The following is a 12,746-nucleotide window of genomic DNA, read 5'->3' on the forward strand; positions in this document are numbered from 1 at the left end:
TGTAAAGCTTAGTAGGTAAAGAGGATATAAAGCATGTATCACTGTGAAAGATGAAGAGCAACCATCAGGCAGTTAATAAATTACAGCCACTGATTCACAATGTGTTCAACCTTTCTTAGAGTGGTTTAACACATATTTATATCGAATAATCCAGAGACTATTCATTTTTACAACTCATAATATGTATTTATTACATAAACTATAACTTTGGTATTATTATGTTAATACCATATATAACACCAAATTATATATATTAATACCATATATAATACCAAATATATATACCAAATATAATACATGCAAACTTATATAATAAATATCTATATAACAAACATGTTGATGTGCATATATGTGTATATATCTATATAAAGTACATTTAATGCCCTCAACTTTTCAGATCAAGCTGCAAAGTTGCATTTCATTAAAACTAACTAGAAGCAACCTCTACATTCTTTCACAGGTATGGTTACAAATAGAAATACTCAAACTAACTTTAAGGACACTCTTTTAACTTGAAAAAGAAACCATTATTTATGAAAACGTGCATGATACAAATCAATTAAACTTTTCTGATAATACTAGTTACAAAACTCAATATAAGGCAAGTCAATATCAGACCCTCCATAAAACATTACTAAGTACTGAAGTCATTTCTTTAAAAGACCTTTTCCCCCATAAGTAGTTCTGCCACCACTCCCCTCTCCAACATCCACAATGTTCCTCGTTAATCTAACATGGCACACTTTCCCACTGAGCCCAAACTTGGCCTCAAAATTATTCTCAGCATAACACTTCAGGCAGCTACTAGCAATCAATAGGAGTTGACATGTGCATTGAATCTTATTGGCTATCCCTGGCTCAAACCATCAGATGTAAATGTTTATACCTTTTTAACATTATGAAGCTTACATTTATCCTTGAGAGTCTACTTTTTTGAAAGTTAAAGACATTTTAAAAGATTAACTGTATATGTACTCTCAGAAACAGAATTTTGGGGAGTTATCTTAGAAACAGTACTGGGTTGCTACCTACCAGGCTTGGGTAACAGCTTGAGCCTATTTTTTCATTAGTAAAAGGAAAATAATAATGCTTTCTATGCTTTCCTTCCAAAGCCGTCGAGATGATAAAATGATATAATGTATGGGAAAGAAGTTTTAACTACAAATCTTCAGACAAATATAAGATTAAAGTTGGAAGCAGTCTTAGAAACAAACTGTCCAGCTCTCATAAATTTCTAAAATGAAAAGGGAATTCCAGTAGGGTTAAGTGATTTGTCCAAAGTTACACTGGCAATTAGTACAAAGCCGGGTCTAGAAATCACATTTTCTGCATCTGAGTAACAATTAACTATATTTCAAGAACAGTAAAATAATCTTTAGCCATAACTTATAAACAATGTTTTAATTCGACTATTGGTAATAAAGGTTCTTCTTTCCAAAAATGCCAGTACATGGTAATATTTTTCCTTATGATTTTCTATCGATAGTAATATAGTTTTGTTTAATGAAATGTCAGTACCTTTTAGTTAAAATGTACCCATTTACAATTTGCTCTTCACATGCTTTTGTCTTCCATAACGTTTTTGAATCTCATCTTTCCATCTTATTAATTGAAATGTCCACTGAGCTTGATATTTCTTTCTTGAGTTGTTTAAAAGTTACCTACAGGATTCCATATATGAGTAGAAAGTGTTTTTTTTAACTTTCAAGTATCTGAGAACTCCAGTTCCACCACTGACAGACATCTGCTGCGTGTGAGCTTTCCACTATATTAGGTACAAGGTAGGATTTTTTTTTTAAGATATAACCTTTTTTCTACGGACTCTGAGAAACAAACTGAGGGTTCTAGAGGGGATGAGGTGGGGGATGGGTTAGCCTGGTGATGGGTATTAAAGAGGGCACGTATTGAATGGAGCACTGGGTGTTATACGCAAACAATGAATCATGGAACACTACATCCAAAACTAATGATGTAATGTATGGTGATTAACATAACATAATAAAATAAAATTTAAAAAATAATAATAAAAAAAAAAGATATAACCTTTTTTGTCCTTAAGGTCATGATAAGGTAGACAACCAATAATACTGGGGGAAAGTTCTGCAAGAATTCAACAAAAGGGTTGCAATTAGAAAGTACTAATCATTAAGTAAAAATCAAGGGTGTCTTTGGCATTAAGTAATTAATGGGTAGGAATTTATTAGATGTAGAAGATTAAATACCCCTGGGTTAATGAGAAATTCATAAACCAAACATTTACGCAGAAGAATCATACTGTGTACTCTCTTTTTGCCTTATATAGTAAGTAAATATATTAGAAAAGCTAGCAGTTTAAATCACTGATTCTCAGGGTTGAAAGGAATATACCATCTAGTGCCTTTTTCTGCAATTAATATTCTTAATGAATCACACACACAGTATATAGCTATGCACAGAGGGCCACCATATATTCTGATAATGTCTAAATGAGGAAATACCAATTTCACAGTCTGGCAACTGAGGACGATTGCAATTGAATTTCAATTCAGTATTTAGGAAATCAGAAGAAGTCCCTTGGTAACGAAGAGCAGTTGGACTAGATTACTTTTTAGGTCTTTTCCAAGCTCGAGATTCTATAACTGAACAAAATTGAGAAATAAAATATTCCCTGAGTTTGATGAGATTTTTTTAAATATTAAATTACACTACTGCTAAATAGTTTTTTACTACAAGCTCTATTATGCATTTGTTTCTCTTAATCGTCATTCTTGAGTGTTCAAACACTGAGGAGAAAAAGATAAGTATATATGCTTTCTTCCCTCAAGGAGTTTATATTCTAATGAAAGAAATTAAACAAATACCTAAGCAGGTATTCTACAAAAAGCCATTACAAAAAAGGAAAGTGTACAAAGACATTACATTCTCCTGAAGCAAGGCTTCTCAATCTCCGCACTACTGACATTTCAAGTTGGATAATTATTCTTTGTTGGGGGCTGACCTGTATCCTGTAGGATGTGTAGCAACATCCCAGGGCCCCTACCACTAGGTACCAGTAGCACTTTCCACCCCAGCTGTGACAACCAAAAGCCCGTGGGGCTGGGGGGGTGGGCAATTTACCCAGTTGAGAACCACCTGCCTTAGGAACAGAAAAGGCTTCACAGAGGAAGAAGCGTAAGAATTGTTCTTAAAGCCTGGGTAGTATTTTAAAGGTCAGAAGCAGATGAAGAAGTGGGGCAGACTCCAGGTGGCACAGAAATAAGCCTTTAAAAAAGTGTTGACTCACTTACTAAATTATTGTGCTGTCTGTCCTCTCACAGATTCTGGCTTTATCAAGTCTCAGCACTGCCAGTCCATCTCTAACACCTCTCTCACCCTCGATACCCCCCTGTCTAACAAAGAGTCCTAGTTCAAGTCTCTGTCTCCTCAATAGGCAACAGTGTCTGTTGGATTTCAAAAATATCATTCTGTCTTCATCGTATGTATGTTAGGATTGCCTTCAACTTGGTGGAAGTGAGACTTCTTTGCTGTTTACTGTCATTAAAAACATCAAAGAGGCCTCTAAACAAGGTGATTTGGAGTAGAAAATAATGAATTTGGGTTTTGAGTAAATTCGAAGTAAGTCAGGTAGCAGGACACCAGATAGAAGAAATACAAAAAAATTAATTAAAAATAGAAAACATTTTAATATACAGTATGGATACAAGATACGTAAATGCAGCTAGAAGTAATATAAAACAGCAGGAGGCAGAAGGTAATAGGGACAAGTATTTCGTTTTCTATTTTTCTCCTGCTTTTTTTAAACAAAATCATTTTTATCTTTTAATGAATCTATTACCATAAAAAATGCCATTTCCAAAAGTGACATCCTAGAAGTGTCATTCCAAGAATGTCACTTTAGCATAACTAGAGAAATATAAATAATATACATGTATTTTAATTCTCTTCTATCTAAAATAAATTACTTTATTTCTTAACAACTTGCCTATTTGACATTTTGGTTGAGCTAAGGAGAGTGTAAAGCTCTGTGTTGCCTCTGAAGGATACAGAGAATTGATTTCTTCTTATTTCTGCGGAAGTTCACTAGGCAAGCTACTTGTGTCAAGTCATTATGATAAGATCCAGCAGAAGTAATGCATTAACATTGGTTGATATTGCCAACAAATTACTGTATGTGAATCAAAACAATTTCTGTTCCATTATTTTCAGTTTGCCTTTTTGTAAAGTTAAAATATGCAGAGGAAACCAACATTTGCATGACACTGTTAGCATTCAGACTGATTCATGACTTTTCTCTTTGGAACCCACCCAAACCAAGAGAACCTCACAAACAGCATGCCCGATTGGAGAGGGTTCCATCTGGACCACACCTATGCATACCACACATACAGGAGTGAAAAATGATCTTTGAGCTTCCTTCTATCGCAATTGCAATTTGCCTGGTGTTGCAACAGTTTCAGACTGTTAATAAAAACTCCCAAGATCTAAAGAAAAGTTCCAATGGAACATCTAGTTACTATTCCACTGTTTGCAGGAGATGGACTTAGTTACAAGGTCATGGAAGTTACACATGTCCCATTTAAAGTTAAGGTTGTTAATCAAAATGCAAATTATTACTCAATGACAAAACATTTTAAGCCAAAATGGGTCGTTGTTTAGACTGTGTGTTTTTATGTACTTCAATGAGTCATTAAACCTCTGCCATTTCAGAAGAAAAGTACTCCTGCTGAATATTCAGTGCTATAAGCAAGCGTGTAATCTATTTTTTTTAAATAATCGTTCTAGTAAACTAAAAACATAATGCAGTAATGCCAACAATATGTATGTAGGAAGTGGTGCATGTGTGAATAATCGTGTTATAAAAACAGAGCACAATATTCATAATTGTTTTCCTATTTATGTACTAAATACTCTTATCAAAAATGAGTCCTGAGTGTTTGATCACTATTGATGAAGAGTATTATGAATGCACTAAAATTACCTTTGCAGGCCAGAATAGTAGGTTCTCATAAGAATAAATAAACTAGTGTCTGAGAGTCATTTGTTTAATATTGGAAGGAGGCACGGCATGATGTAAGTATTATGAAGTACCACTACTGTCAGAACTCAAAGTCTTGGGAACAATAACAGCAAATGACTAGTATGCCTTTCCTTTGGTATATGGGGTTTTTCTATTTGTCACACTGCCTTCCAGTAACAAGGAAGGCACCCCGCCCCCAACCCTTCAGTCACTGGTCTCTGCTATTCTCACTGTTGGACAGAGAGCAGGACCATAATTAGAGAGTTGTACATTCCCTTTGTTTCACACTCTCTTCCTGCTCTCTCGGCCCTCTCCAGCTCTCAGTGCCTGGACCAAGCATGGCTTTCTCTTGCTGTGCAAAACCACAATGCTTCTCTTCACTCTCTTCTTCAGGGTGGAGAGGCTCTGCTTCCTCATCTCTGCCTTTTTAACTTTGCTTGGGGGGGCAAACCAAAGAGCAGTGGAAGAAATGTCCATGGTGACCATTGTCCCCACTGTCTTGCTAGTAGGGAAAAACCCCAAGGCAAGAATATTGACCCTATATGACCTTGTACCAATGCAAATAGTAGATCTCCAGCCATGGAATAATATAATAATATCAATACCCACAAAAGAGCTTACCAATTGTCAGACATGGCTCTAAGTGCTTTATTACTTAACTCATGATCCTCACAAGAACCCTATGAAACAGGGTATCATTATCCCCATTTTCCAGATAAGGATACCAGACACAGAACAATTAGGAAATTTGGCCAGGGTCATAAAGCTCGTAAGTGGCAGTCAGGTCATGAACCCAGGCAGCCTGGATCCAGAGTCCCTGAACACACTAAGCACACACATGCTCTTCCATCCAGCAATACAACCAAAAGCAGCCTGAACCTATTCTTAAAAGAGATGAAAAGTAACCAGGGTGGTAATTTTTAAACTTCATTCTTTGTGTACCCATCCTCTGATTTTTTTTTTTTTCAGTTGTGTGGCCACAGGGAAAGATCTGAATAATTAAACTAAAACTTCATCCTGCAAGTGAACATAGGTCTACACTGGGAGGAATCAGTTCAACCCATCCCTGGAAAACCAGTGCTAGAGCTCCCTAGACCACGCAGCCACTCATTTATTCAGAAGCAGGGAAGACAGGAGGGGTGAGCTGGGGCCCCCTCACCCCACTTCAGCCCCACCCAATCTTGCCAGTCTTATTCCCAACACCACCATACATTGTAGCCGTGTGAAATCATTCCAGATTGGCCAGGAAACTGAGAAGAGTGGGGGGGGTATCTTTCATCTTCATATTCTCCTAATTTCTAGGTAGTGAGTGAGATTCTACTTGCTGGAAAGAGCATCCACTCTCTAGTGGCAAAAAGCAGGATGACATGGGACTTTGAAAAACTCTGGAGGAACCCAGCCACTGTTGCAAATCTGAAAGCACATAAGGAACAGACAAATAATTAAAAGGAAGTGGGCGATTTTGACAATGATGATGATTGTCATTGCTGGCTGGTGGGAGAATGAGCATGGGGTGAAGAGGAACACCCTTTCTTACAGACTGCAAAACATTCATGTATTAAAAATCCATCATTTCTTCCTTGCTCCTTTTATATCATTCTTTGAAGCTGTGCTTAAAGAACGGAGTCTGATTCTTGTCATCACATGGACAAATGTCCCCATCCTCAACAAACCTAAACCATCACCCTGTACTACTCCCTCAAGCCCATCCCCATACCCAGTGGCAAGAACTGGTTTGAGGAAATAAACATGCTTTGCAAACCAAACAAATACCAGAGAACCAGTGACAGGTCCACCTTTGTTTGAAAGAGATCCAGAGCAGATAGGCCCTGTTTAGGATTTAGAGTACTTTATATACATAAAAACACAGGCAAAATAATTTAACTCTTTGAGAGAGAAAGAACCGGTTCTTCCAGATTTTTCAGTTCAGAGCCTTCTACAGAGGAGCAAAAAGACATAAACTCTAACTTGCTCATATAAAGACATCTCCTCACCAGAGTGAATGAGAGAAATGAGGTTGCTTTCAATATAAAAGCCATGTGGTGGTTTTCAAGTTTTTATTAAATATCATGATTATTAATTCAGTCCAGGAAAGTACAAGGCAACAAACCATGTACACTAATACCACAGAAGATCAAATGCCTATCCATAAAATCCTCTATTCTCTCCACGAGATTCTCCACAAGATTTTTGCAAGAGATTTTTTTGCAATTCTCTGAAAACCACAATGTTATTTTCCCAATTTATTTGGAGATCATTGTTTCTCTTTAAAATAATCCTTTATAGAAAAAGACCACCCATTTTTATTTTGTCTTCTGTAACTGTGGCATGTTATAGACCCAAAGTTTGTCAAAAAAAAACAACTGTCTCCCTTTTGAAAGTGGATAAAATATTCATTTACTTTGAGTAAATTTCCTCCTTCAATCCAACCATCTGGTTCTAAATTAAGGTATCCTACTTTGAACATGGGTATGCTTGCCATCTGGTTACCCGAAAGCAGCAATTACTTCAGGTAAATGAACATATACCTAATTCTAAGCAAGTATATTCTACTATATAGGATACTATGGCATAAATACACACCCTTTTTATCTGCCTGCTATGCACCAACTTGAGAAAAAAATGAGTATGTGTTCTGCCCAATGGAGATAATTTACTGCTGTGTGTAAACATTTCAAATTCAAGAGAATTTATTTATTTGCAATATTCAACAAGTGGTGAATTTCCCATTAGCCGAACTATCAACTGAAAGTAGAGGAGCCTTGGGTTTCGGGAGAGAGTTTGTCCTCTACCTTTCTCCAGTGCACTATGGGAACCAGAAAAGGTAAGTGTTCCCTGTAGGACAAAACCAGGTCCCACCCAATGCCTAGCGGGAGAATAAAACCTTCCAAGGGTCATAGGTATATAGCAATAGTGAAATCTAATTTTCCTGCCCTCACCCAAATTCTTTCTCTCAGACCTCCGAGAAGTAAACCAAAGAATCAATTGACTCCTGGGTATTAATGAGTTGTCTCCATATAGGCTAAGTAAGGTGGACTGAATTGTAGTACTGCTCTTTTAAATATTTCCAGTTGCTTGCTGTGACTCCCCATTGGCAGAATAAATACTTATTTTTATTACAAAAATTATCCAAAAATTAACTTGGCAAAAACTACAACTAACTAAAGACCATGATATTTAATCATTAATCAAATGAAAATTTAGAATTTACATCTATGTCTTCTTGGAAAGTGTTTTAAAATATCAAATTACAGAGCATTTGGGGGACGAAATCATCACCAATCAAAATCCAAACCTGGCTGAGTTCCTGACATTGATATGTTTAAAAAATTCTCCCAGTAGCCATAGTAACGACAACAATCAAAAAAAAAAAAAAGATTTAATAGATGTAATGGTCACATAATTGTGAACAGAGATTTCCTTTGCCATATCAACTCCAGTTAGAAAAACTCAAGAAATTATCATATTCACTCCGGTAATGAAGGGGAAAAAAAACAAAGAGAAACAAGGACTTTCTCTAAGATGCTGTTTAGAAACAAAACCATCCTGACAGCTCCAGAAATATTGAATCCAGATTTTCTATTAGGATGCAGAATACAGCCACATGTGCTCTAGGTTAAACTTTCAACCAAGTCATTTACATCTCTGGGAGAAAACTGAAGGAGAGAGTTTGAACACAAATATGCACTAGGGGTACAAGAAAACAGTTATGGGTCAAGCAAAAACATCTGGTCTTTTTAAGAGTCCCGTTAATTTGAATGCACTGACCAAAACAAGCTCAGTTCCAGCAAATATATTTTGGCATGGCTCAAAACACAGGATTTGTTGGAAGTATTTATTTCACCAGAGCAAGATTTATCAGTGATATGCAACTCCCACTATTGACATTTTGACATAAGCTTGTTTCCAAACACATGCAAATTTGCCTTCTACGCCTTTTCCCCCATATGTGATATGATGGTGGGTTTTAAAAAATGTATTTATTCTGTATTGTTTAGAATATGTTAAAGGAAGTGGTGAAAGAGGGTTTAAATTATCCACATCTGACCTTAGGAGTTTGAAAATGAATATACATTCACTTATAGGAGGCTTTAACTATCATACAACTACTAAAGCTTTGGAAAATCGATCTGAGGTTGCTTCATAGCACTCTATAAATAATAAAACTTTTGTGTTCTCCCATAACACACTGAAATTTCCCAGCCTCCTATACAATAACAACTTCTGGGAGTTTCCAGCCACCATAAGCCCCGGTCCATCAGAAAACCAAAGTTTGAGTCTCACCTCTCCACTGACAAGCCTGCTGATCTCAGGCACCTGGGACTGATCTCAAGACCCTGGGGCTGCTTTGAGCCCCAGTTTTCTGCTGTTGTGAAAATCATTTGAGAACAGGAGAGGCTCTGCCAGGGGCATCACTGCTAATCCCCAACCTGCCTCTACTTCTAAGGTTGTCGATTTCTTTTTTAACTTCATTTCGGTTGTTTGCTGGCCCTGTAGTCACTTAATTAATCAAAGTTATTTTAAATGCAATGGATTAGGGCAAAAAGTGAAAATCAGATGTTTATTCACTCAGTAATATGCTTGAGTGCTGACTATCACAGGACACTCATAACAGCTCATATTTATAGAGGACACTCTATATGCCAGGTATAGGGTTAAGTGCTTTTCAATGCATTTACTCAAGGACACCTGCAACAATCTTGTGAGGACAGTACTACTATTATTGTCACCAAGTTAAAACTAAAAGTATGGGCTCTGAAGCCAAACCGCTTGGGTCTAAATCCCTGCTTTGTCAGCTCACTGTGTGACAAATTACTTGACTTCTCTGGGCCTCCATTTCCCTATCTGTAAGATAGGAAGTGTGGATGGCACGTTCCACGTAGGGTTCTTGTGGGACTAAGTTAATATATTTTGCTGGATAAGCACTAGAGGTAGTCATTGTCAGGAGATGGTTACTTAGATTCATCAGCGTCTTCAAGCCTTCACCACAGCTAGTGCTGCATCTGGGATTTGAACCCACTTCTGTTTGACTACGAAATCTGAACTCTAAACAAGTGGTGAAAAGCCCCACAGCCTCTCAGAAAAAAAAAAAAAAAAAAAAGGAAAATACTGCCCACATCTAAAAAGCATCAAAGGTACTCATTAACAAGGCATTTGAGACTGACCGCTAGCTTTCCGAACTCTTTTCACCACTGGAGTTACTTCCAGAGGCAGTAACTCAAGAACAACAGCAAAAAACTAGAGTCACTCTATGTTTGTGTCAAGAGAGCTGGCAGCACCTGCAAGGACATTTCTCGTTGGCACTGGCCATGGCAGCCTCCTCCGGACCCCTGTCGCCCTCCCCCTGACTCTGTCACCTGGACCTGCTCGTACTGCTCCGAATCTCAACTTCCAGTTTTGGAAAACTTTATGCAGCCAAAGCTCACGCTCTGCTCCGTGCCTGCCAGGTAACAGTCGAGGTGGGCGTGTTGCCCGGGGGGGGGGGGGGGGGGGGGGGGATTTTGCCCTGCACTGCCATCTTATCTCCCTCGACGGTATCTTGGCAGGGTTTTGATGTCACCCTGGCATCGCTCAGATCTCACACTACCCTTTAAAAACTGCTGTGCGCCATGCTGGCTAAGGAACTTTGACGGGAGGGAGTTCCAGACTAGAGGAGGGGGTGGCATTCACCATTCGGCGCTGGTGAGTGTGTGGAGTCGGCAGCAGGGAAAGCCCGGGCATCTGGGAGACCCCAAGGGTTCTGGGTGATGGTCCTACCCCACCTTCGCTTCCTTCACCCACCCCTCGCTTTTCGGTCTGGGAAGCCAGCCGGGTCCCCCGGGTCGCCGGCCGCCCAGTCGTTCGAGCAGCCTGGCTGGGTGGGGCGGTGCCGGGCACCGCCTCCCTCCCTACCTTCTCTCCCCGTGGAGCACGTAGGAGCTGCGGAAGAAGCCCAAGAGCTCGTTCTCGATCAGGGCGTTGTAGATGATCTTCAGGTTGTAATTCCTCTGCGCGTCCAGGGTCCTATTCAGCACCACCACCAAGACCTGGGTTTGCGGGTAGAGGAAAAAACCGGCCACCGGGACAGCCCCGGCCACCCGGTCCTCGGCCACCTGCACCTTCTCGACCGCCACCCGGGAGGCGTGCAGCACGACGTAGCGGGTGGCGTTCCGGCACGCGATCTCCACGTTGACCTCGCCGGAGAAGGTGAAGTTCTCCATGAAGGCGGTGAGCATTAGATTGTAGTGCAGCGGCTTGAGGTGGCCCGACAGGCGCAGCTGCGTCCACGGCTGCCACTGCTCCCGCTCCTCCTCCGACGGCGGCTGGGCGGACGGGGTCCCAGGGGTGGCCTCCCTGCCTGCCTCGGGCTGCGAGGAGTCTCCGCCAGCCTGGTGGTTGCGCCGGGCGGAACCCGGAAGGCTCCCGTTGCCCCCGCGCGCTGGGAAGCCGGCGAGACCGCCGTCGGCGCCCGGCGCTGCGCTAGCTCCACACTCGTCGAAGCGCAAGCTGAGCAACACCGCGAGCATGGTGACCGCGAGCAGCGCCACGATGGACACGGCGAAGGCCAGCAAGAGCCGCTTGTGCACCGTGATGTGGCGCTCGGTAGTGCGGGGTCGCACCCCCACGGAGTCCGTCCACCGGTCCGAGATCCCCCTGCCGCCGGCCCGGAGCGCGGCGTCGTTCTCCCCCATGGTGGCCGCGAAGGGTGAGCTGCTCTTCTCAGCCCCCTCCTCCTCCTTCTTCTTCTTCCTCTTCTTTTTCTTCTTCTTCTTTTTCTTCTCCTCCTCTTGCTCCCCCCGCTCGCCGTCCAGGGCCATCACACAGCCTCCTCCTCCTCCCCCGCCCCCTCCGGCACCCCCCGCGGGCGGGCCACCCGGGCCACCGCCAGCGCAGGCATCAGAGAGCGCACGCGGGCCGAGGGCGCGACGCTAGCTGGGACCCTGGAGACGCCGGCCCAGGTTCTTTTAAGACGGGTTCTGGCCGCAGGCGACAGCAACCTCGGCGCCCGCCATCAGCCCCGCCTCTCTCCGGACAGTGGCGGTCGAGGCGCGGGGCGGCGAGCTCTGGGACGCGCCCAACTTAGAGAGCGCCTCGCTCGCCCCACCGCGCGCTACTTCTCAGGCCGGCGCGAGGCGCCGGGGCACATGCTGCCTCCGCCCCTTGTGCGCCTGCGGCTCCCGGCTCACCCTCCCCAGCGCCCAGCTCTCGCCTGGCTATCCGCGGGAGCCTTGCAACGGGTCCTCGGCTAGGAAGGACAGGGAGCGGTGGAGAGGGAAGTTAGGGCTTCCGCTTTCTCTCCCCACTCCAGCGGTGGCGTTCAGTCCTCTGGGTGGGATGTGCTCGCAGCGGCGGCGGCGGCAGCAGCAGCAGAGGAGGCGCCCGAGCCATGCACTCCGCAGCCGGGGGCGAGAGGATGGCCGGGGAAGAAGAGAGCGGGGTGAACCAGGCGGGCGAAGTCCCAGGGCCGCCGAGCTGCGACGGGAATCTGCCCTGAAGAAGCCGTCTCCTCCACCCTGCACACTTTAAGCAGCGGTGGCGGCAAACGGCGTGAGGTTGCAGACCGGACAGCGAGCCTCCCTCGTTCCGACGTTGCTCTGACCTCCGGAGATGACAAGTGAGCAAGAAGTGTCCGGTCGGGCCATCCCCTTCAGGTAGATGATGCTCCGGGTTTGCTCTGTATCCCCGTGGGGAGAGCCGGAGTGCGTGTGTGCGAGTGCGTGTGCGTGTGTGTGCGCGTGTGTGCCTGTGTGTGTACACAGTCTCCAGGTCC

The 12,746-nt window shown here is 42.7% G+C and overlaps 1 protein-coding gene across 1 annotated transcript in view; it reads right to left on the bottom strand.

The window, feature by feature from the left end:
- Positions 1-12,022, bottom strand: part of TRHDE (thyrotropin releasing hormone degrading enzyme) — a 363,215-nt gene extending 351,193 nt beyond the window's left edge. The window contains exon 1 of the mRNA XM_035002118.1: positions 10,889-12,022. Within this exon, the coding sequence (XP_034858009.1) occupies positions 10,889-11,793 (905 nt within the window). The 5' untranslated portion in view covers positions 11,794-12,022. The remainder of the gene's footprint in view (positions 1-10,888) is intronic.
- Positions 12,023-12,746: the final 724 nt, after the last annotated feature.

Source organism: Mirounga leonina, unplaced genomic scaffold (genome assembly GCF_011800145.1).
Source record: "Mirounga leonina isolate KUSES-001 unplaced genomic scaffold, KU_Mleo_1.0 Mir_126, whole genome shotgun sequence".
Taxonomy (NCBI): domain Eukaryota; kingdom Metazoa; phylum Chordata; class Mammalia; order Carnivora; family Phocidae; genus Mirounga; species Mirounga leonina.